We start from the raw sequence: 22,060 nt of genomic DNA on the forward strand, positions 1-22,060 counted from the left end.
TTTTCTTTATTTTTTTACTGTTCCCTATATAACATAGATGATCTAAGAAATACCTTTATGTCCATCTGTTGCTTTCGCGGTATCTGGTACTGAGCCATTAACAAAATGGCATCCAAGTAAACGATTAGCTGTTCTGCTCTCTGACTTGGATAGCTCATACCTGGTCTTAATAACTTTGTAAAACACCACAGGTCAGGTGAAATCTCAGGTGCTGAACAAATAAACTGACATCGTCTATTCTCCTAATGTAAAGTTAAATACCTCCAATGTTCCTTGTGAACAGAGATTGTAAAATAAGCATGCTTTTGCTCTAATCTTATCACTCAATTGTGCACTCTGACAACATCCTAAAGAAGGTGAACTGCTTTGATAGTGAAAGTACAGTATGCCATCCATTGATTAAGATTGCATAAGTTTATCACTGGCCTTGTCCCTGGGTTTGTGAATGCTTCTTTTTTCTTGCCAAAAACAAATTGATTTCAGAAGTTGCCTGTTGAACTGTGATCCCTTCTATGGCTCCCTTTCTTACCATATCCAAAATTTCTTTCTTGACCAAAACCCCTTTTTTTAATTTTTTTATAGATGAGGCAAAAGATTTTGATACTGCTTCTTTACAAAGTCTGTCCAGCAACTCTTCACAGTCTGTAATACCAGAAGAGCCAGCATAATCGTCTCCTACATATGTGCGTATACTCTCAAGGGACCACCTATCTTTGCAGTAGAGCAGCTGGAAGGGGAAACTTGATTCACCTAAAAAAATAATTTGTACTGACCTCTAATTCAGCTGCTTTATACTCTATCCCAACTTCCGTTTTTAGTGTATAAGCCAATGACATTGGAAATCTCCTGACATTCTGCTTCCTCTTCATAAAATGATTGCACTTAGTAAAAATCTTGCTCTAAATTGGCTTTGACCAGTAAAGCTACCGCTCCCTTTCGCTCTCCATTTCTTGGTCAAAACAGGGTTCAAATCACCTTCCTTATGTCACCCTCTACTGGTTCAAGGTTTTTTTTTTTTTTTTTTTAAATGTGGCATACTTAGCCAATTTGTTGAAGAACATATCACCAAACAAAAAGCCTTGTGCTTTAGTACTCTCTGCACCCTACATAAGAGCTATATCCACCGGATTGGAGGTCTGTCCTGATGGATTTCTTCCTCTCCTTTAAAATCAAATCATTAGCATTCCCTAACAAATACAATGTGTTGATTCCCTCCTCTTAAACAGTCTGTATCCACACAAGCACCCTTTGCTATAGCCTTCTCAGTCATATAAAATATTCTGGCTGCTGGGACTATAAAGTCTAGCAGTTTGTCTTGACATACGGTCACAAACCTTTCAAGCCCTTTTTACGTCTTAACCGTCCATCTATGGGTATAACTAACTTTATCATCAGTAACTTCTCTTAAGCTCTCAGACTTTATAACGTTTCATTCCTCTGACTCCAGATGTTTCCTCATAAATATTTTGAAACCTGATACATCAGCCACCAGTCCTTCAATGGTGTACTCCGCTAGGTTCAAACCTCTTCCCATCTTTGGTTTCCCTCAAAACTTACTTCTTATTCCAATCACCATCCATACACTTGCCAAAAAGATAGTCAGGGAAATACTCTGTATCCTGCAATATTGACACTTCCTGCAAAAAATAATTGCCTGACTCCGTCAAAGATGTTTTGTTTGTTAAACGATGTCCCCCAGAATGTGACACCCATAATCAGCATTCCTTGCTTTGCAGCAGATTTTATTTTACTGCCCAGTAAGCCTCACTTGCAAAAACAACAGAGGATGGGCGGAATGCTGAATAATGCGAATTCTCCCCTAGTCACAGAGGTTTGGGTTTAATCTTTTTTTTTTTTTTTTTTGCCCACCACGCCACCCTCTGTGTGGACCCAGCCATATGCAAATCAGTCTTGACCCTGCTCCCCTCAGTCCAGCTCGATCTGCCATGCCAGGTCCTCTGTGGACCGGAAACAAGCATCCTGGGAGCGGTTTAGGGGTATTACCCCTCATCATCCAGGCTAGCTTGAATCCAGGGGGCAAGTGAGTACGTGGCCCACGCCTGGGCATCCCCTTCCTGCTTAGGGCAACAAAAGCAAAAAGAACAGATGAAGGACAGGGTGCTGCACAACGCAGATATTCATCCCCAGTCACAGAGATCTGGGTTTTATCCATAGCTTTTTTGCCCATCACACCACCCCGGTTTGATCTGTGTGTGACTGAGGGCGAGTTTTTGAAACGTTTCATCACTCATCATCCTTTTGTGTTGATAAAATCATCCTGTTGTGCTGCACTAAGCCTCGCTTAGCAGAAAATGATTTCTGCTTCTTCCTTAATAAATATTCCCTTGAACACGTTTAGGGGGTGCTTAGGAATAATGCACATACAGGTTACCAGCAGAACTAGGAAAGGGGATAGCCCCCTGCTCCTAGATAGATGGCACTAGGTATGCCCAGTCACCTTAGTATACAACATTAGCTCTCACACATCCTGATTTATATAATTAGGACATGAGGCTGATGATATAAACCCTTCATCTGCATTAGAGCATAACTTTATTTGACAGAAGAACACATCCTGAAACACGAAAGACTAAAGGCTGAAGCAAGAGAGTTGCATGTGCTGGTCAGGGTTTGATTGTCATAATAAGCAATCGTCGCTAAATCTCGCGGGAACCGCTGTATTGGGCTCGTCAAGCTATAAAAGCCATGCCCACACTATGTTATTGCTTACCTAAGTGCAGGAAGCAGTGTCTGAGTTTCTCTGTATTATGGTTGCAGTTTTCTCCAACGACCCAACATCTTGCAAAATTTCAAACCCTGTCTCAATGAATATCCATTTGAAAATGAGAAGATAGTAAAAAGAACATCAACTAGCGGAATTTGCTCGATGGTGTTATGGTAACATGCACGTATGTGCAGCGAAGGACAGCTGTACTTACCATAAGGAGACTTGAGTTCAGGAGGCGTCATCCTCAAACGAGGAGTAGAGAACCTGAAAAATAAGACTTATTGAAAGGTGTGATATTAACAATGGATTAAGACCCCAAGAGGAGCAAAATAGTATGAACTACTACAGTAGTAGGGTATACTTCTTTAGTGATCATTAGATTAAAGGGCTGTCTAGCAGTTCTGCAAACTTTGTATTCTGAGAAGTACAGTAAGTGAACAATTGTTGCAAACCACCTAAGGTATCACGCATATCTAGCAGAAGGGAATAACGTCCACAGGGTACAGTTTTGCATCTTTACTGACACAGTGTATTTGTTTTCCTTGATGGGGTGCAGAAGGCAACATAATCCAACAAAATGCAGGAAATAGACAACGTGGAAAAGAGGGAATGTTGAGGTAAGGAAAGAAAAGGCTAATACACAAATTGAGGTATAACTTTGTAAATGTCGGGAGCTGTCCTGATTCTAGCCATTGTTCGTACACACAGCAGGAATCATTTCATCACGCACCATCAGGCAGCAGGGACTTATGGAATTTGCTCAGAGCAACAGGACAGCTGATGCTCAAATCGCAACTATTGCAACTGTTCCTCTTCTCATTCCCCTTTGCCCTATGTAACTTTTGTGGTATTCGGATAGTGACAGTCTGGAGGCAGAGCTTGGAGCCAGTGTCAGTGGTTTCATCTTGTTCCCACAATATTTCGCACATATCACAGATAAGTGTGCCCAGTGCGTGACACAAGGCTTGGATCCTTGGATTCTTTCTCACAAGACATTGAAGAGCTCACTTTATTTCTATTACCACACATCTTTGTCTTGGCACAGTCCTCATCAGAGTGCGCTAAAAAGTAAAATTGCACCTGCTCAATTTGAGTACCTTTCATTTCACCACCATCGTACTCACAGGCTTTCACATAAGGGCAGCTCTCACACCTTCAGATCCAAATTTACTTTTGTTTGAAGTGATTAAACCACTCAATTGTTCTCTAGTTAACCCACCTGTGGAAGGCTGAGAATCCATTCTAAATGCAAGCATATAGATATTTAAGACAAAAGTAAAGCTGCACCTACACTGAAAAAAAAAACAAAAAAACTGACCACCTAACCATTAACTGACTACCACCAATCATCACTTAAAGCTAACTTTGTTGGACTCCCTTTGAAATTAATCGGATCCAGAATGGCCATCAAAACCTGTATAAAATTACCAATCTGTTCAACCTAGTTTAAACAAAAATGGATGCAGAGATTAGGATGTGCTTATTCCTTCCTCGCTCTCTGTAACTTTCCAACTGATGATCACTTGTAGGCATCTAAAACCAGCTTTGTGATCCTCCTGGGGCTATCCACCCCACTCTCCTGGATGCGACCCAGTCTACACCTGAAAATCTCTTGCATGCTCACTATGCTTACCTCTAACAGACCTCTAAACAGCTGTATCTGCTGAAAACTGACCTCAACTAAATGTCTGGCTAAAATCTGTTTTATTCGGTAGGAGAGACACTGATTCATAATAAACTAATTAGTGAACTGTATTAGAGAAATACAGCCATTTACATATCACAGAAAACATCTTGCGTAATGCAACATCGAGATAATTTTTTTTTTTTTTTTAAACCTGTTATTAAGGAAAAACAGTACAGGGCATGGAATCATATCACATTCCGATTGTTGTAAATTTAGCATTACATGCCAGTTACCACTCCTTAAAAATGAGTCAGAGAACGTCCTGTCTTTACCACAATCTATATCCTATCTGCATCCATCCCCTAGGGAAGGGCAACTTCAACAACAGTTAAATGTATCCATTGCCACAGAGCGCACATATTTGTACAGCAAACAAATTGTAAATCTAAAAAAGAACATGCATTTGCAATGCAATAGGTCTTACATTTACTCTAGTTGGCGCTATTGACACTGTAAATGCATAACTGGACTTTTTTTGCCACATTAATTGGTCAACCCTGCTGCTAATTTTGGTCCTTTCTGCCAAATAACTACAGTGGCCCTGCATATAACTAAAGGGGTAGTAGGCCTACTTTTTTTTTTTTTTTTTTTTTTAGTTTTAAACAAGGCCCTTAAAACACAAACTACTCCCAGGTGGAAAACATATTTACTTGGCCGTTGGTAGAGGTGACATTGCCCGCGGGGCAATGAATAAATGATTGCACTCCAAGAATGCATGCCTGCTAGATTACTGTCCTTTTTACTGCAGTCTGGGGAGTGGAACAAAACACCCATGATTTTTTAGATGCTAGGGGAAATCTATCTTGCATGATATTAATGATCCTCAGTCAGCCTTGAACCGAAATATTAGTTATAAAATATTGACCATTGTACAGCATAGTCAACTGTAAGCTCTCCTCAAAGTTAGTTTTAGAAATACACGCACAGACAGATCAACTTTCAAAGACTCAAAAGTGTGTAGTTCATCTAGTCAGGTTTCTGCTTTGTATTTGCAGCTTGTATCATTATAAAAATAAAACTACAAGTCCCAGAATACAAAGCAGAAACATAAACTAAATGAGCAAATCACGAGCGAACTAAGGAGCTGGATGACTCTACGAATACTACTTCAAGGGCTGGTTTCCAGCTTGTATCACGTTATCAAAATAAAAAACTAGAAGTTCCAGAATTAATGTGTGCTGCAAAGAACGTGTACTAAGCAAACCAGAGTGCCTGTGATGTAAAAGAAATGTCAATATAACTCTGCTGATTAATGTTCTTTTTGGAGAGAGAACATATTTTTATCTAGTGGAGGTTTGGGCTCATTAGGTAGCACAGAGGGTTAATGTGCCTGCTGCAAGGAATGTGTGCTTGGCAAATCACAAAGTGCATGTAATGTAACAATGTCAAAATAACTGGTGATTTACGTTCTTTCTGGAGAGATCGTACTTTTGTCTAGTGTAAGCTTGGAGATGTCCTAAGGTAGCACAGAGGGTTAATGTGCCTGCTGCAAAGAATGTGTACCATGCAGATCAGAGAGCATATAATGTAAAAACGATACTGCCGATTGAGTTTGAGCTGTGAGCATCATGGAAGCCACGGAGTTCAGACAAAACAAAAAAAGTAGTTCACCCATGTAAAAGTATATTGGCAAACATGCAATTATCCCTGTAATAGGCTTGGTGTCCAAGGTGGTAACCAAACTGCCCCAAGGCGGGACAAACATAAAGCTTTCATCAATGACACCAAGTGTTTTTTTTTTTTTTTTTTTTTTTTTATTATAAAAGGCAAGCCCACAAATGAATGAAAAGTGGTTGGTGTGAGGTGGGAGTGGTTAAAAGCTCGCAATACTTACAACAGGTCAAAGCGCTTGCACTCCAAGGGACTGTTTTCCTTGCAGGCTTTAATACTGAATGAATTCTCACTGCTGCATGTTATAGTAGGATATACTTACCATACTATTGACAATGTATCATATTACTCCACAGTCCCTCACTGCCCAACCATCATTACTTTAACATTGCCTTCATCACATCACTTTGAAGAACACTAAACCAGGCAAAATATACCGTTAATTATTCAAAATGTTTGAGAGATTTTAGTCTTCCCATAGCAAAGTCTTGCTCGGCCTGGCATACCTTTAGGCAACCAGAGCTGCGTGGGGATTCACACTTTATATTATTAAGTTCACTTAATAAGAACTGAGCCACTCTGAGCACTTCATGCTGTACAGCATTTAGCGCTTTGCAGCAGTGCTGCGAGGACTTTACATCAACACCTGAATGCATTCATTTGGTACAGTGAACAGCATGTACATTAAGGGAGCAGGTTTCCTTCTTAAACAAGTACCCAAATTATATGTTCATTATATACATGTCCTACTAGGCTCAAGATTCATGACATCCGACTTTAAAATGATACAACACATTTAGGATTGTTGCTCACTGGGCACCTTCTTGGCAATAACTGCTGCTTTGACAACACCGGAGTGTAAACATGAACCGGCATGAAGAATGGGACTCAGGGCCTGATTGAGATCCTAGTGAAGTGGAATACAAACGTGACAGATATCCAGTGTGCACTATTAAGGTCCCATTGTATCCTATGGGGATCATAATGCAGCAGAAGGGATGTCCGCCATGAATGTGACAGAGTATTCCATCCACCAAGATCTATATCGGGCCTTAAATCTGTTCAGGATCTTGAAGGAATCATCATTGGCTTACTTTTTTAAATTACATTTGTCATGTACAGGGGATTATTTTCAACTAAATACAAAAACCTGCCAAAGTCCATATCGGTAAATGTTGAGGGGAGGAGCTATGGCAACAAAAGCATGCTTTTCCAGGGGCACTGGGTGCAGCACTTAACAGCAGTGCTAGTGTTCTTCATATGAATGCATGAGCAGGACACAAAAGCAGTAGATCGGGCAGCAGCAGTGCAGCCTTCCCTGAAATTGAGAGCAAGTATGGCACTGGTATTGAAAGTACGGGCTTCTTTCACACAGCTCAGGCAGCCTGTGCAAGCTTCACACAAACAGAACCTTTCTCCTACTAACAAAACTAACGCAGAACTGCATTCTGCCCTCCTACTAGTGCTTTATTTGAGCCCATAGTTGCCAGTGGGGGCCTCCAGCACTGATCTTTTCCTCCTCGGGTAAAACCACACAAACAGGATAAAAGGAAGAAGATATAGGCTGTCAAACAATCACAAAGTGCGAAAGCAGGAACCTGAGGAAGTGAGACAGAGGAGGAAGTGCTTGGTGGTGGATTATAGAGTAATGAGGTGGATTCAGGACTGCTCACACTAGCACGTGGTGCACTGACATGTAATAGCACTAGCCTCGGGCTTCTGAGTAGAGCTTTGGGCAATGGTTCTGATTCTTTCATAAACTAAGCACTGCTCCTATTCTGCACAAACAGAATGCTTAGGGGACAATCAGTTCCTGTGCAAGCTTTGCTTACATCCAGAGAAAGGTACATTTCTGCAGTTGCAGGGCAGATTCTGTCACAGGCAGACCAAGTACAGCACATATAGTTAACAGTAAGTTTTATTCACTCATAGAGCAGGTGTAGCAAAGGCAGTGGCAACACAAAGAACTGGTGCAGTACAGGCATGAGCGCGAGCTTCACACACGAGCATAAACACACACGCTAAAGGTGGGGCAGCAGTGGTGCGAGCTTACCCCTTAGAGACAACACGTAGCCAGCACTACCCTTAAATGTGCTGCTTGCATTTTAAAGAGCCCCTAGGCTCACAGTCGTGCCCCACAAGTCATGCATCAGACCAGATCACTTCCAGCCAGTGGAAGCTGGAACAATTACATACATAGTGTTCATCCGTCGTTGTTGACAGTGACCAAGGATATCACGTTGAGGAGGTTGACTAGGTACGGTGTGTCCTGCTGTGGCTGATCAATCCGGTGCAGGCTCGGAAAGACCTGCCGCACATCCGGCACAAGTGGTCTGCTCGGTTGGTTGGCAAAGAGTTGGCTATGAATTCGCACAGCTCATGCTTCTCCTGCGCATCTGCAATCTGGCTCTGCTCATAGTAGGTAGCGCCTTTGCTGATACAACTTCATCATTAGCATTATCAGTGGTTGCATACCAGGTCCAATGTTCCCTCTATTTTCCTCTGTGTGCAGCAGTAACAGGTCTCTGCGCTGCAGCGTAAGCTATGTGCACCAAGAACCTGACCACGCATGCAAGCCTGGCCACTATAAGGAGGGCTTGGTGGTTCTCCTTCCAGCTGCACCTCTGGAATGACAAGTACTTCATCCATGTGTTCTTCCACCAGCCGGTGACAGATGGTGGGGCTGTGTACATACCCCATGGGTAATCTTAACGGCTTAAATTCCAAGACACGAAAAGCTGAATTGCTTCCCATTGTCAGGGGCCAATTGTATGAAGAAGAAAGCATTAGCAATATCAGTGGTTGCATACCAGGTCCAATGTTCCCGCTGTTTTCCTCTGTGTGCAGCAGTAACAGGTCTCTGCACTGCAGCGTAAGCTATGTGCACCAAGAACCCGACCACGTGTGCAAGCCTGGCCACTATAAGGAGGGCTTGGTGGTTCTCCCAAGAAAATGTGGGCAAAAATGACACTGTCTACAACACACATTTCATTATACATTCAACTGTATCAGCTTTTAAAGCATAGTAAATGATGACCTTACAGTGTACCAGACAAGGGAATTCTTTGTTGGGCCCTTCAATGATTCCCTCACTATCACTTTCCAGGAGTGCCCGCATCTCTCCGGTGATTGCTGTACCCCATGCTTTTGTCGTGCTGTGAAGGACAAATCCCATGTTAACATACACAAACATAACATGAAAGCACATACATGGATGACAGGATTGAAGCTCTGGAATACCTCAAGACACTGGCACATCTATATACCTTCTCACTCATGCCATCCCTTAGGAAATCTCCTGCGACACCCCTCTGAGACCAGTTACTGTTAAGTTTTTTTTTCTTCTTTTTTTTCTTGTTCACTTTATCATTGCTTTTCATGTTACCTTCTCTTTCTTCAGGACATGAGCACGCTGCATTTACATGTGGGGATTGATCTGATCTGGGGAACCCAATGGTTTATAGGTGAATACCCTTCTGGTAAAATTGTATCACATAATTACTTAAGCAAACCCAGTAAACACAACACCAGACTACGCGAACAACCCCACACAAACACACGCACCGAGTTAAACCTGAATGAAGTTTACTAATTTCAACAAATCTCAGTGATGTGTACTGTTTAGCTGATGCCTAATGTCAATGTTCACATTGCTGTTTCTAAGAGAATGTACAATTCTTTGTTATGAAATGTGATGGACAGGAAAAACCATATAATCAATAAACATATTTGTAAAAAATTATTGTAACTTATGAACTGCACAGTAACAATAGGGTCTCTGTGACAAAAGCAGTATCCTACTAAGCTATACACATATAATACTGTTCTGTGATCTGCATGGTATATGTTCTTTGTTGCAGGCACTTTATCCCTCTGCGCTACCTTATATGAGTTAAAGCTACCACTAGACAAAACTCCAGTCGCTCTTGAGTAGTTACATTAATCACCAGAATTATCTTACAGTTGCACACACGTTGACAAATGCAAAAATACATGTGCATACAGCCGAACAAACCGCACATACGTGCGTAGTCAAAACTACATACACAAGCATACAAACACACGTCACATAAGTAGAAATGCACATTAAAGTGCACACAGACACACAACTTATGCAAATGTATACAAGCACATGTATGCACATTTTGCATCCCTGCTATTGTCCCTTCTTTCTGTGGCGAATGTCCCAACAAGGCCTCCATGGTCACAAATTTCACGGTGGTGGTATCTAAGCATAAATAAAACTTTTGTCGGTGTTCTGAGACATTCAGTATTTTCGAAGTGTCTCTTGTGTGATATTTTTAAAGTACTGTCTTCCGAGGGGTGCATTCAGAAACCTGCTTTCGGTGGGATGTGCTGATAAAATTCCCGTGTGTTTCACTAGCCTAGGGCGATAAAGTTCCACCTTCTATGCAGTTTTCAAGACCACTTCCCCTGGCAATCAGTAGTAATTATAACAGTGCTCTATAATTTAAACTTTAAGCTACTGATAAGAGGCGGTATTTCTACCTATCTCAATGCTTCTCATTTTACCAACCTTGGGTGGCTGAAAGTCTGAGTGAGCCGGTTAGATTCCAATGAGAGACGCTACCTTATAAGAGTGAAAACTGTCACTAGACAAAATTCTGATCTCTATCCTGCAGCTGCATTAATCACCCGGGGCACCTAGAAACTTTTATTGTTGCCTGAAAACTATGAGATATACAAGGAACTCTGTACCAGGTGCTTTCAGAACTGCTGCACTGCTACAAAAGCAGATTCCAGTAACAAAAGCGCCCCCCACTCTTCGACCTTTCCAGCTTTGGCTGAGAGTACCTTTAAATATAAAAACACTCTTGAACGTGTTAAATTGTATCTATCTAACAAAAAGCAGTGCCGTCTCAAAGCATGCCACGCACTTTCATGATCATGAATGTCAAAAGTTACACAATCTTCTTCACAAGTCCTGCAGCCTGCCTCCTATTTATTAAACTAATGCAGCAAGTGGCATGTGCAGGAGCCACTAGCTGCTCAACTTGTTACCCTCTTTAACCCCGCAGGCTGCTGTGGAAGAGGAATACTTACGTGACGCTCAAGCTCTCATCTTCAAAGGTGCTCTCCTCATCTGCCTGAATTCGCTGCCACTGCTTCCAAGGAATATAGCAAGATAATGACTGTTTTTCGCACCGGTCCAATTTTATAAAGCTGTGGCACAAAACGTATCTCCTGTGGTCTGCATTGAAAGTGTGTGCGCGCTTCACACAAGACACTGCGTGGTTGGGGCAGAACAGGTGCGCGTGTGCACACACGCAAACCTTACAGGGAACACTGACCAGGTCCCTTTGTGTTTTTGTATTTTTTCAATCGAAGTGATGGTGTTGTGAACTGCAGCAGTGAAAGGGGGTGTATATTTGTTCAATTCTCGATAATCAATCGTCATTCTATAGCTCTCATCCGGTTTGCACACAGGCCATAAAGGATTGTTCCACTCAGTGGTGACTGGAGTCACCACACATGTCTCTACCGAATCCTGTGTGGTCTTACTTATCTCCTCATGGCCTCCCGGGATTCAGTACTGTTTCATATTAACAACCTTGGTGGCACCTTCACTGGGGGTATCGTCAGATGACCCACCCTTACTGCTTCTGCTGAAATGAATCACTTTGATACAAGTATAAAGTCATCCTTTTCAGAATGTCAATTCCCAGTATATACTCTAAGAGGGTCACAATCAAAACAGTGCGTTCTCTTTTTGGTATTCTCCATATTTTCATTTGCACATTAGTCTGCACTGCAGGGGTTTGCTTTCCACCCAACCCTGTGATGCTGTAATACTGATCTCTGAACTTTTTTGGATTTCCATATATTAAGGAGGCCTCTGCTCAGGCGTCTACCAAGACCCGAACTTTTTGAACATTTTTATTCTTGCAGTGAATTTCTAAATCAACATGGGGTCTGTTATCCTTGCGAGCCCATCTTTGTTCCTGAGTTGGGCTTATTTCTTAATCTGATTTAAACCTGTCTCCTTTTGCCCATGTCAAGTCTGGATATATGCTCTCAGATCTGCGAGGAGATTTCTTTCCTTCTCTGTTTTCCTCCGTCAGCCAGTCAGTATTCAAATCTTCCTCCTCCTTCCCCCTCAACGAAACGTTTTTCTCCCTTTCCTTTCTCCTGCCCTTACCCTGATTTACTAGTTTGTTATCCTGTTTAGTCACCTTTCTGCTCCATTCCTTTCTGTCCGGCCCTCGCTTGTAATACATCTTCCACAGACTCTTGGTATCTATCCCATCTGTCTGTTCTTTGTTGACACCACCCTTCAGCAAAGCCACAAAAATCTCTCTCCTAGATACTCTGTTATTATCTGTGCAACCTTCGGACCTTGAGGCTCTCTCAGATTTCATCAGTCTCCAAGCTCTCCTAACTCGCTAACTGCCTCCAGCACACCCTTTAAGGGATTACCTGTCTGATTGATTAATAGGGTCATAATCACATCTTTGTGAGCTGGGGGGGGGGGTAAACAAATGATTTTGTTTCGCACTGATACTGTTAATGGTCCATTCAACAGACGCTGCGCATCACTCAGAGAAATGGCAGTTTTCATACCCTCTTCCGATTTTCCACATAGCATCTCTCAATGTATACCAGGACTTATCATTCTGTGGCTAGTCTGACTCTGTTGGGTACTGATATTTACACCCCATGACTGGGAACTGTAATATGGTGATCTGTTGGTTGCCCTGGTAACCCCTACACTCCTCCTGTACAGTAGGATCTATGCTAAGTATACCAAACATCCTTGCATCTCCCACATCCAGCTTCACTCCAGATGCTCCTGTGTCAAAAAAACGCACCATCCACGTAAGCAAATATTCCTCAGGCTGCTGACAAAACCTATTTATAGTATAATTTATTTCTTGCTAAGAATAATCTTTCAGGGAATCCTCTTGGATTTTATGGGATGTCTTGTATTTTATGCCTAAATATGGGCCGTGCACGCACCACTTTCTGATCTCACCCTGACCACTAGTGTGACCACACACTTCCCCAGACTCTGAATAATCTGAGGAATCCCAGATATTAACATTCCAGTGGTCAAAGTTCCAATCTGACCCTGCTTTAGCAATAGCTAAATTAACTATTTATTTTTTTATTTATTAACTCTCCCCTTTCGTTTCTTGTGTTTATACTGAGCCACCTACACTGCAGCCTTCTCCGTAACGGTCTGGTAAGTATCAACTTTATCTTGCAGTAATTTATTTTGACATGATGGCATTGTCGAAGTATTTTTGGCTTCAACTAGCTGCCTCTCTAATTGCTGATTTTCTTGTTCTAACTGAAAACATTTCTCATGCATTTTTCTATAAGCAGACAAACTGATCCAGCCCCGTCTGCCTTAAAGGTAATTACCATCCCTTCTTTAACTGTCACTTTTTGCAAACAATTTAATACCTTTTTTGGCTCAGCATCTTTAAGACATGTGTCCCAATTTTCACTCAATCCTGCACTACAAGCCCACTCATTTGCAAGCATGTCATTAGGTGCCTTCTTCCAACCCAAAACTCCAAAACTGCCTTCGCTTTTTAGTCTTTTATTTCGAAATCCTGTTCGTGACGCCAAGAGGTAATGCCAAAGAATGCAGCACTCTTAGTCTGAGTAATGAATTTATTAAGGCACTTCCCAGATTTCAAATAAAAGCACGCTAATATATGAAAGTAAGCATTTAACTGAAATGCAGCGAAACACGTGCATTTGGCAAATTACTCACAGCAGTTAAACAATGACTGGTAAAAACGTGCAAATCATCAGCAGTGAACATATGTCAAGCTAAATACTTAAGAATGAAAATGAATCACCATGGGGGTTGTATCCATCATCTTTGCCAGCACCAAGCCAAGGAAGACGAACGTCCCCGAAATGTGATTGTCCTGAGCAGTGCGTCCACTCTGACGAGCTCCTTCTTCAGTGCCAAGTTTCCTAGTCTTATATACCTTAAACTAACTCAAGAGGGAAGATTCTAGTAACCCCCTCTCTTTGGTTATGAAATTCAAGAGCTGGCTGAATTTGGTCTGTGGCACATTCCAGAGACAGAGCTGTACTTTCCCTTAATGAAAACATTTCCAGCCTGAGACTCTCTTATGTTTACCTTCCACATCCCCCGTAATATGTTCCAGCACGGTGTGACCCTGTTCTGATGTGAGAAGCACAAACCCGTTCTGTGTGGAAAACAAGCTTGGTGTGGAAAAACGCTATGCCGCCAATGTGACTGTACCTGAAGCTAAGCACAAAATAGTCAGTTGTCAAGATGGAGTCGGTGGTCAAATACCCATAGCATTACAAGGTGCTGCCACACAGGATCTAGGAATTGTGAAAAATGTAAGTGTCATACAAAGAACAAATAAGCTATGCTGATTCATCAGGAGAATGGTATTGAGCTGGTGGTGCATTTTAGAGCACACGGTCACAAATACACTACTATAGTATGGAGTGGTAGCGTGCTGTCTTTTAGAGGCAGAACATGTTTTCATTGAAATGGACACAAAATGTGCATAGACGTACAGATTTACTTATGCACAGACAACTGGGCATAAAAATCGGTTTTCGGGGAATATTTATCATTTGTGCATCACAGAGTAGTGTGTTGATTTGTTGTGATCCTATTACAATGTTTCCATCACACTTCAGAATTACAAAAAAGTGCTTCATCTGTGCTTTATTTTCTGCAAATATATTTTGAAATATTTGTACAGTCCATTCACAGGTATTTACATTTTTGTAGAAAAGTACATCATGCAGCCTTTCCTTTCACACTCCATGTACTCCAGCAACAGTGTCAAATTGTTCACTTAAAAAAAGAAAATCCTCATTTTGTAGTCAGAGATTGAAAAGAAATGACCAATCCCCATGTTAAAAGGAAAATGAGCAATTTGTCAGAAAACATAGCCAGAGTCTTGAAGCAAAGCAAACAGGGAGGGGGGATAAAGATAAAATTTAAAGGAATCTTTATTTCTCCTTCACCTTCTGAACTTGAGCATCATTGTTCGAGTTCATTGTTGGCTGAATTCTAGAACATGTATCATGTTGTCAATTTTTCTGTTTCTGTGCTGCTTTGGTAAGAACATAAAGGAGACTGCACATAATCGGACCTCTTGTATAAAATCCATCTTGGATTGCCTTTTTATATGCTGTATAAAATAACATTAAAAGAATTGCTACCCATTGGTGTGTGTGTGCCGATGCATGGGCTGCCATCTTGTAATAATTTTTGTTATACTTTTTCAAAAAACATTTTAATGTTCCATCCATTGCATGTGCAAGATGGCCGTCCATGCATGCATGTGCATGTATGGCTGGGCATTTTGGAATGATTTTGAAAGGACATTTCAAAGGTGACCGCTCCCAGCAGTGTGTGTCTTGGACCCGGTTCACAGTTAGAAGCAGGATGGGCCTTGTGACAGTGTCTGAGAAGCTGACAGGCTTTCACAAAATGAAATGAACAAAACAGTTTAACAAAATTCAAAGGTGATGGACGTAGGCCAGCCAGGCCTGGTACTGAAAATGTGTTTTTTTGTTTTTTTATTTGTTTGTTCAGCTGTGCACATAACATACCAGGTGTTGCAGTGCTAATAACCATTGCATAAAGTGGGCTGAGCTGTTGGCCCGTGCTGAATTTGTGGTGGGTGAAACAAAAAAATGTGAATGACTCTGCAACTGATCAATGGATGAAAATTTCAGATTGTATATTTGTTTGTATATCAGTCTATTATTTTTCTCCGAAAGGTGGTAATGGCATAATTGTGATTCGATCCTTTTTTTTTTTATTATTCAATGAAAAGTCCTTTTTATTTATGAATGCCCATTAATCTTAATCTTGATTTTCATAACTACTTAAAGCTGTTTGTGACAATTGCTTCTTCAGGAATAATGAATCAATCATCATGTTTATACAATAATTTTTACGAAGAAACTACCAAAGCAACAGTCATCTATACTATTACAATATGTTGTTAGTAGGAATAACTAGATATTTACTCAAATTGAATTCTACAAAGATTTCAGCCCCAAAATAAAGGTATCCAAACTAATGAAATGCATTGTTTGTAGGGATAACTTGATTTATTTCTCGAATTGAAATCAGTTGGATCCTCATCCTCATGTCAAGGGTATTATTGTGTGCAGTCACAATCTCTGCTCTGACAAATTTAGCAATTCAGTATGTTTATATGTGTGTAGGTATATGACTATTTATATATCTATCTATATATGTATGTATCATACTTTGACTTCTGTTTATTTGATCATTTTGGTCTGTGACACAATCCTGTTTGTTTGATTATAAAGGAGGACTTTCCTTAACATCTGAGCGAAAAGAAGATCACTTCCATTTCCTTGTTTTCACTGACGTGTTTGGAAACAGAACATACGGGGTTGTTGCACAGTACTATAGACTTGTCCAGGTATGGTGTATCATTTTTCATATCTTCCAAAATGAACTTGCTATTACATACACCTGCATGTATATCGAAATATATAAAATATTGCTGTCAGTTGGAGGGTTCTTACGTCATTCTTGTGTTATCTATATTCACTGAAAAACCAAAGGTTACAGAGACATTCTAGTTAGGTTCACGTTTTACCCACACAAACCATAGAAACTAAGTAGTTCTAATTACCTATAGTTATACTTATGTTAAGAAGCTATAACTCATAGCCTGAAGTTACTTTCAGACACAAGTTATAATTTCTTCAGATAAGTAAAACTATAACTGCTGAATTTCTATGTTTTCATGTTCAGCCCCACTGCCCCCCCCCCCCCACTTCCCACACAGACCCAACCGCACACTGCACACAGCCTTTGGCCTTGCGTGTCAGGGGTATGGGGGTGAGTATTATATTTTTTTAACTGGGCGTGTCCCTTGGTATCTACTTTTTCCCTTTTATTAACTCTAAAACTACTGAACAGATTTACACCATATCACAAAAGCCCGCTCTACGACACAAGATCTAGCCTCCTGGCAAATTTGGTGTAATTTCGTTCAGTGGGTGGGTCTGTAGCAGTGTCTAAAGATTGCAAAATTCCCCCTAGACATAGAACGTGGAAAAAACATTTTGGGGCACCCCTTTTTCTCAGCCCCATTTGAAACTCCGGAAACTTGCCAGATAGCAGCTAAAGTAACTAATAAACTAATTTGTAATATTTTGTGAAGATCCGTCAGACAACGCCAAACTTATTAGCAAAACAAAATCCTACTGGAGATCTTTTGCTATGTGGAGCTGTATTCAAACCTATGTTAATGCTCTTTTCTTTTGTGTTGTCTTCATGTTGAGATTTTGTTTTTCAGCCATTGCTGAGTGAGAAACAAACTTGTGTAAGGCATATAAGCAATATATCTATTTCATGATGTGTTTGTGCAAGCATATTTTCCTCCCCTCCACTGTCTTCCCTCCACAGTGTTAAGGTAAAAGCATATTGTGGCCTAAATACCACCTAACCTGAATCATGTCCTTTTTTACAAAAATATTGCTCTATTGGAGGGAACGATAAAAAATCTAGCTCAACTAAAGCAATAGTTTTGTCAGTAACATTGAGACAGTCCTACGTCTGTCAGACTATATTCTGTCTACTGATATTACAGACCTCACAAAAAAAAGCTTCTTCCAAAGTGCTACTTTCTCTCTTCAAAACATGATGCTACCTTCAGGTTGGATGCTGTCATTTGAGGAAATTTGTTTTTAAGGAGAGAGTTTCGTAAATCACTGCATGCCACCATTCTGTCGCCTCAGTGCCTTAAACCTCTGAGGATACAAAATGTAAGTAGAATCTACATAGCATGCTGCAGCATTTAGCCTAGCGCAGATTTTTCAAAGAAGCACAATACATTGTATTTTTAATTGTTTTACTGATGCATAATTTTATCTGTAGCATAGTTGTGTTTATATTAATCTTGGTTTATATGATGTTTGTAATTAGCTTTGTGGATAGATAATGATTTTTATTGTATTCATTTCTCTCTAGAACGGACATATCTTAACAAATGGTCAGGTTTCTTGGGAGTCCTCTATAAACTCAACTAAAACATTTGACTGCTTCGTACCTTTTGCAGTGTGCGTGATCTCAAAATATCCTTATTATAATGCTTTAAAGGACTGCCTTTCCTGGTAAGCGTTACCCAATTGTGTGAATGCCATGTTTTGTCACTATGCAGTGATAGTGATGGGTTGAAAATGTGGTTGTTGATTTGTAAAACTGTTTGCGCTCCATTTTGTTAGGGGACTGTCCACCACTATTGGGTAGTAACCATTATGAATTAAGCTGTTGATGATTGATTGTCTCTTAACTGGGAACAAAGAAGGGAGCTGAAAAATCGTTCAGTCTGGAAAGTCTTGCTACAATAACAGGTCTCTATTGTTACCAGGCAGAACATGTTGTGAGAAGTGTAGGTTTTTACTGTTATTGTGGTTGAAATTCTAGATTGTGTTAAAGACATAGAGCTCACCTTATCCTACAAATTTATTAACCGAAGACATCAGTTTCCTATACCTGTACCCATTCCCTGGCAATTTTGCTTTCAATTAGATGTAAAGAAAGAGGCGTTAAATTATTCTTGAAATGTTTTTAATTTTACCTACCGCCTTTCCATGTATTTTGTGAGTAAAGTGGTTAAGACTGTTCAAATGTTGGTTGTTTTGGTCTGCTCTGTAATGAGAACTTCAGAAGTTAAAGCAGAAATTTCACTTTGGGTCTTGACTTAGTATTTGTCAGTCAGTCAGAGACTGATAATTATCGATCTTGTCGACATAGTTGGGCAGCCAATAGAGCAGTCTGCCATGTTAAAGGCATAGCACATACTATTCAGTGTAGTGATTAAGTTGGTAACGTGAAGACTACATGGTCGTTTGCCTCTGAGTTTGTTTCAATAAAAATAACAATTCATTAGATGTATTAGTTAATTTTTTTATTTAACACATCCCTTAACTGCAAGACTGTCCGTGTGGAGTACAAATGCCAAATTGAGATCGGAGATCTCAAACATACAAAGAATAGAAGTAACAAATGGAAAGGGTGGGTTCAGGAATAAAAGTAAGAAAGAAATGTCTAGTGTTCGATGAATTTGAGCTTCTATTGTTTGCAGGACCATGCTAATATTGGTCAACTCAGTAGCATTCAGATGATCAGCCTCTGGACGTGTAAGGTTCATAAAGTAATATCTCATCCGCAGGGCCTTCAAATTAATTTAATCTTTCTTTCTTTTTATTATGGTTTTATTTTGTACAATAAATACTGAAAAGAAGTATGTAACAATTGCAGATGTTAATGCTTCTAAGATGCATCACATCATTAATAGGTGACATTGTGACTACCAGAGAGGGCCAGCTGTATAGCAAAAGGTCTGTACATAAAGGATTTAGTCCAGGAATAATCTAAATGGTTCTTTTCTTGAATATTGTATATTATAAACGTCTGAAAAGATAACGATTATAATGTTTCTGTTTACCTGTCATTTCAATTATCATTCAGCCTATTGGTACATCTGAGACCTTGCAAAGATTGTGAGATTGATGGTCGCATAAAAGAATTTGCTGCTAAATTAGCTTTAGTACCAAGCCCGCCTCCAGGACCACTTCATTTGGTAATTATGTTTCTTGGTTCTTTTCAACATTTTCATGTTATTTAAAAAGAAAAATTTGGTGTCATGTCCCATAAACTTATCTTGACTCAAAGAGTAATAAAAATCCTTAATTTCCCAGGCTTGTGTAAATCTAAAGTCTGATACCGGATTTCCTTTTCTAGTTTTCACTTTTAATTTGCACATCTTTTCTCTAGTTCTACCAGAACGCTCTCATTCTGAAACTGTTGTTGATCATTTGACCTTCTTGGTATGTGTCTTCCCTGCTGTGAATGTTTTTTTATTTATTTATTTTTCTTTTATTTTTTTATTTTTTTTAGATGACATCAAAATTCATTTTGCATATTTTGTTGCATTCCAGTTTTCTCCAGGTTCTCAACTAGCTGTTCATTTTTTTTTTCACATTTCTTACATTACATTTTTTTTTTTTTTTTTTTGCATCGTGCAGCATTCACCGTTTGTATTGTTCTTTGGTGTCCATCTGAGCTGGTGGTTTGTCCCAAGCACAAAAACACATTTCCCTGTTGCAGCATCCTCAATCTAAAACCCTCTTCTGTCAAATCTAAAAATCCAGGCAACTCTGCTCTTATTCAGACGTTCTCTAAAAACTGTCCTATTTCTGTTACACCTGAACTGAATACAGGTATGCAGTTTGAGGGTCAACCAGTATTTAATATTTATCTGGAAGGGCCTTTTTAAGTTTCATCTAAGGCAACCTATGACATGTGTTGGCAGATAATTGGTGGGACCAGAGCCCTCTCCTTAGGTAAGCAGGACCACCATCTATCTGGCACATTTGTTTCAGTAAACACGAACGCTGTGGCCTCACAGTCTATAATTTAACATGAAGGCCGGCCCATACTTCAATACTATGCACCAGCTTTACTGTAGCCATGATCCTCCTCCTGCACTCTGCTGCTCTGTGTGAAATGGATGCCCCTCTACGGTGAGCTAACCCCTCTCTGATGTACAAGACCAGAGTTGTGATTCTAACCCAAGGATCCAGCCATGAATGTGACTATCTGGTTAATATGCTGCAGGGAGAGATTTTACTTATAATTTCATTAGGCATTCATAAAGGTCACCAGCAAACTTTATCTTTATCTGCATAAATCCTGCACATCCTACTGTCCATGTATTTTATGTGCCATCTTATTTTCTAATTGTTATAATATCAGCTGGGGAACTGTGATTGGGGAAAAAAAGGTCATTTGCACTGCTGCATCCTGTTTGGTCCTACATTTGATGATGAGCAGCCAAAGACAGCATGAAGCTCACAAGAGTTGTACAGTAAACATCATACCAGTCTGTGAGCTGCCTTGCTTGTTCCCTCCTCTCAGCAACGCTTCCACTACTGCTGACAAGGTTTACCCTAGGGTAGACCTAGCCACCTACATTCATCCTGACCCAGCATATGCCGACCAGTCTCGCAGCATCACAAGTGTATGATGATGGGCTATGCTGCATGAAATGCTGGAAGGAAGCTTGGAAGGGGCGCAGAATCCTCCTAACGACGTGGAACAGCCATTGACCACCTAAGCTGTTTCCTGCCATACGTAGATCACTGGCTCACCAGCATATGAGCTAAGGAAATCAAACCCAACTATTGTAAGCCAACCAAATTAAAGATCCATTGTTCCGTGACATAATTAGCTTGCTAAACTACTGTTTAAAAAAAAAAAAACTAGCAACATTATTGCTACTGGATTTTCTGAGCCTGGATAAATTGACTCCCACGGATGATTGTCTGCTCTGATGCAGTATGAATAGAGTGTTTTTTTTTTTATCAATTGCAGTGGGTACCTTGGAAAATCTTTGGTTATTACTGCATATATATATTACTTGCAACAAAACATTTCCAGAGATGGTGCTTTTCTAGTGTTTGCACAATAAGCACACAGACAATATTTTTATTGTAGCAAAACCGTCTCTAAAAATGAGGTGAGGTATATGAGTTACTACTTATGTCCCTTTTTTAACAAGGTCCTTAGAGGCACAGAGACAAAGAGAAAACTTATTTGCTGTCAAAAGGAGGTGAAGAGAAAGGAAGATGTTCGGTCCCCCTTTAAGAGGCCTTGTAGGTGATGCAAGATGAGGGAAAGGAGCTGGTGCAGCAGGGCTATAGTGAGTCTGGTGAGACAGGTAAATATTTCTGTTCCCATATTTCCTTCCCCTTTAGCCTTTTACTAATCCCAAGGGTCATTGAAGTGGTAGATTTCCTCCATTAGCATTCAATAAAGTGTCTCTGCAGGTAGAAGGCAGGAAGGAACTGTGATGCCCTCAATCCTAGTTTGCCACCATGGCATCCTCCAGCAAATGGCCACCACTCCATTGCAGCACCCCTAGGCAGGTTCTCCTGCTCCGGCCTCAAAGGCCCTCCCATGACCCTGCCCCTGATTGATTCCCTCATAACATAAGCATGTTCCTGGG

At 40.4% G+C, this 22,060-nt stretch overlaps 1 protein-coding gene across 1 annotated transcript in view; it reads left to right on the forward strand.

Moving 5' to 3' along the window:
• Nucleotides 1-22,060, forward strand: part of DENND3 (DENN domain containing 3) — a 372,298-nt gene that overhangs the window by 76,117 nt on the left and 274,121 nt on the right. Inside the window, exons 3-5 of the mRNA XM_069220830.1 lie at nt 16,344-16,459; nt 18,019-18,161; nt 19,522-19,633. Of these exons, the coding sequence (XP_069076931.1) occupies nt 16,344-16,459; nt 18,019-18,161; nt 19,522-19,633 (371 nt within the window). The remainder of the gene's footprint in view (nt 1-16,343; nt 16,460-18,018; nt 18,162-19,521; nt 19,634-22,060) is intronic.

Source organism: Pleurodeles waltl, chromosome 2_2 (genome assembly GCF_031143425.1).
Source record: "Pleurodeles waltl isolate 20211129_DDA chromosome 2_2, aPleWal1.hap1.20221129, whole genome shotgun sequence".
Classification (NCBI taxonomy): Eukaryota; Metazoa; Chordata; class Amphibia; order Caudata; family Salamandridae; genus Pleurodeles; species Pleurodeles waltl.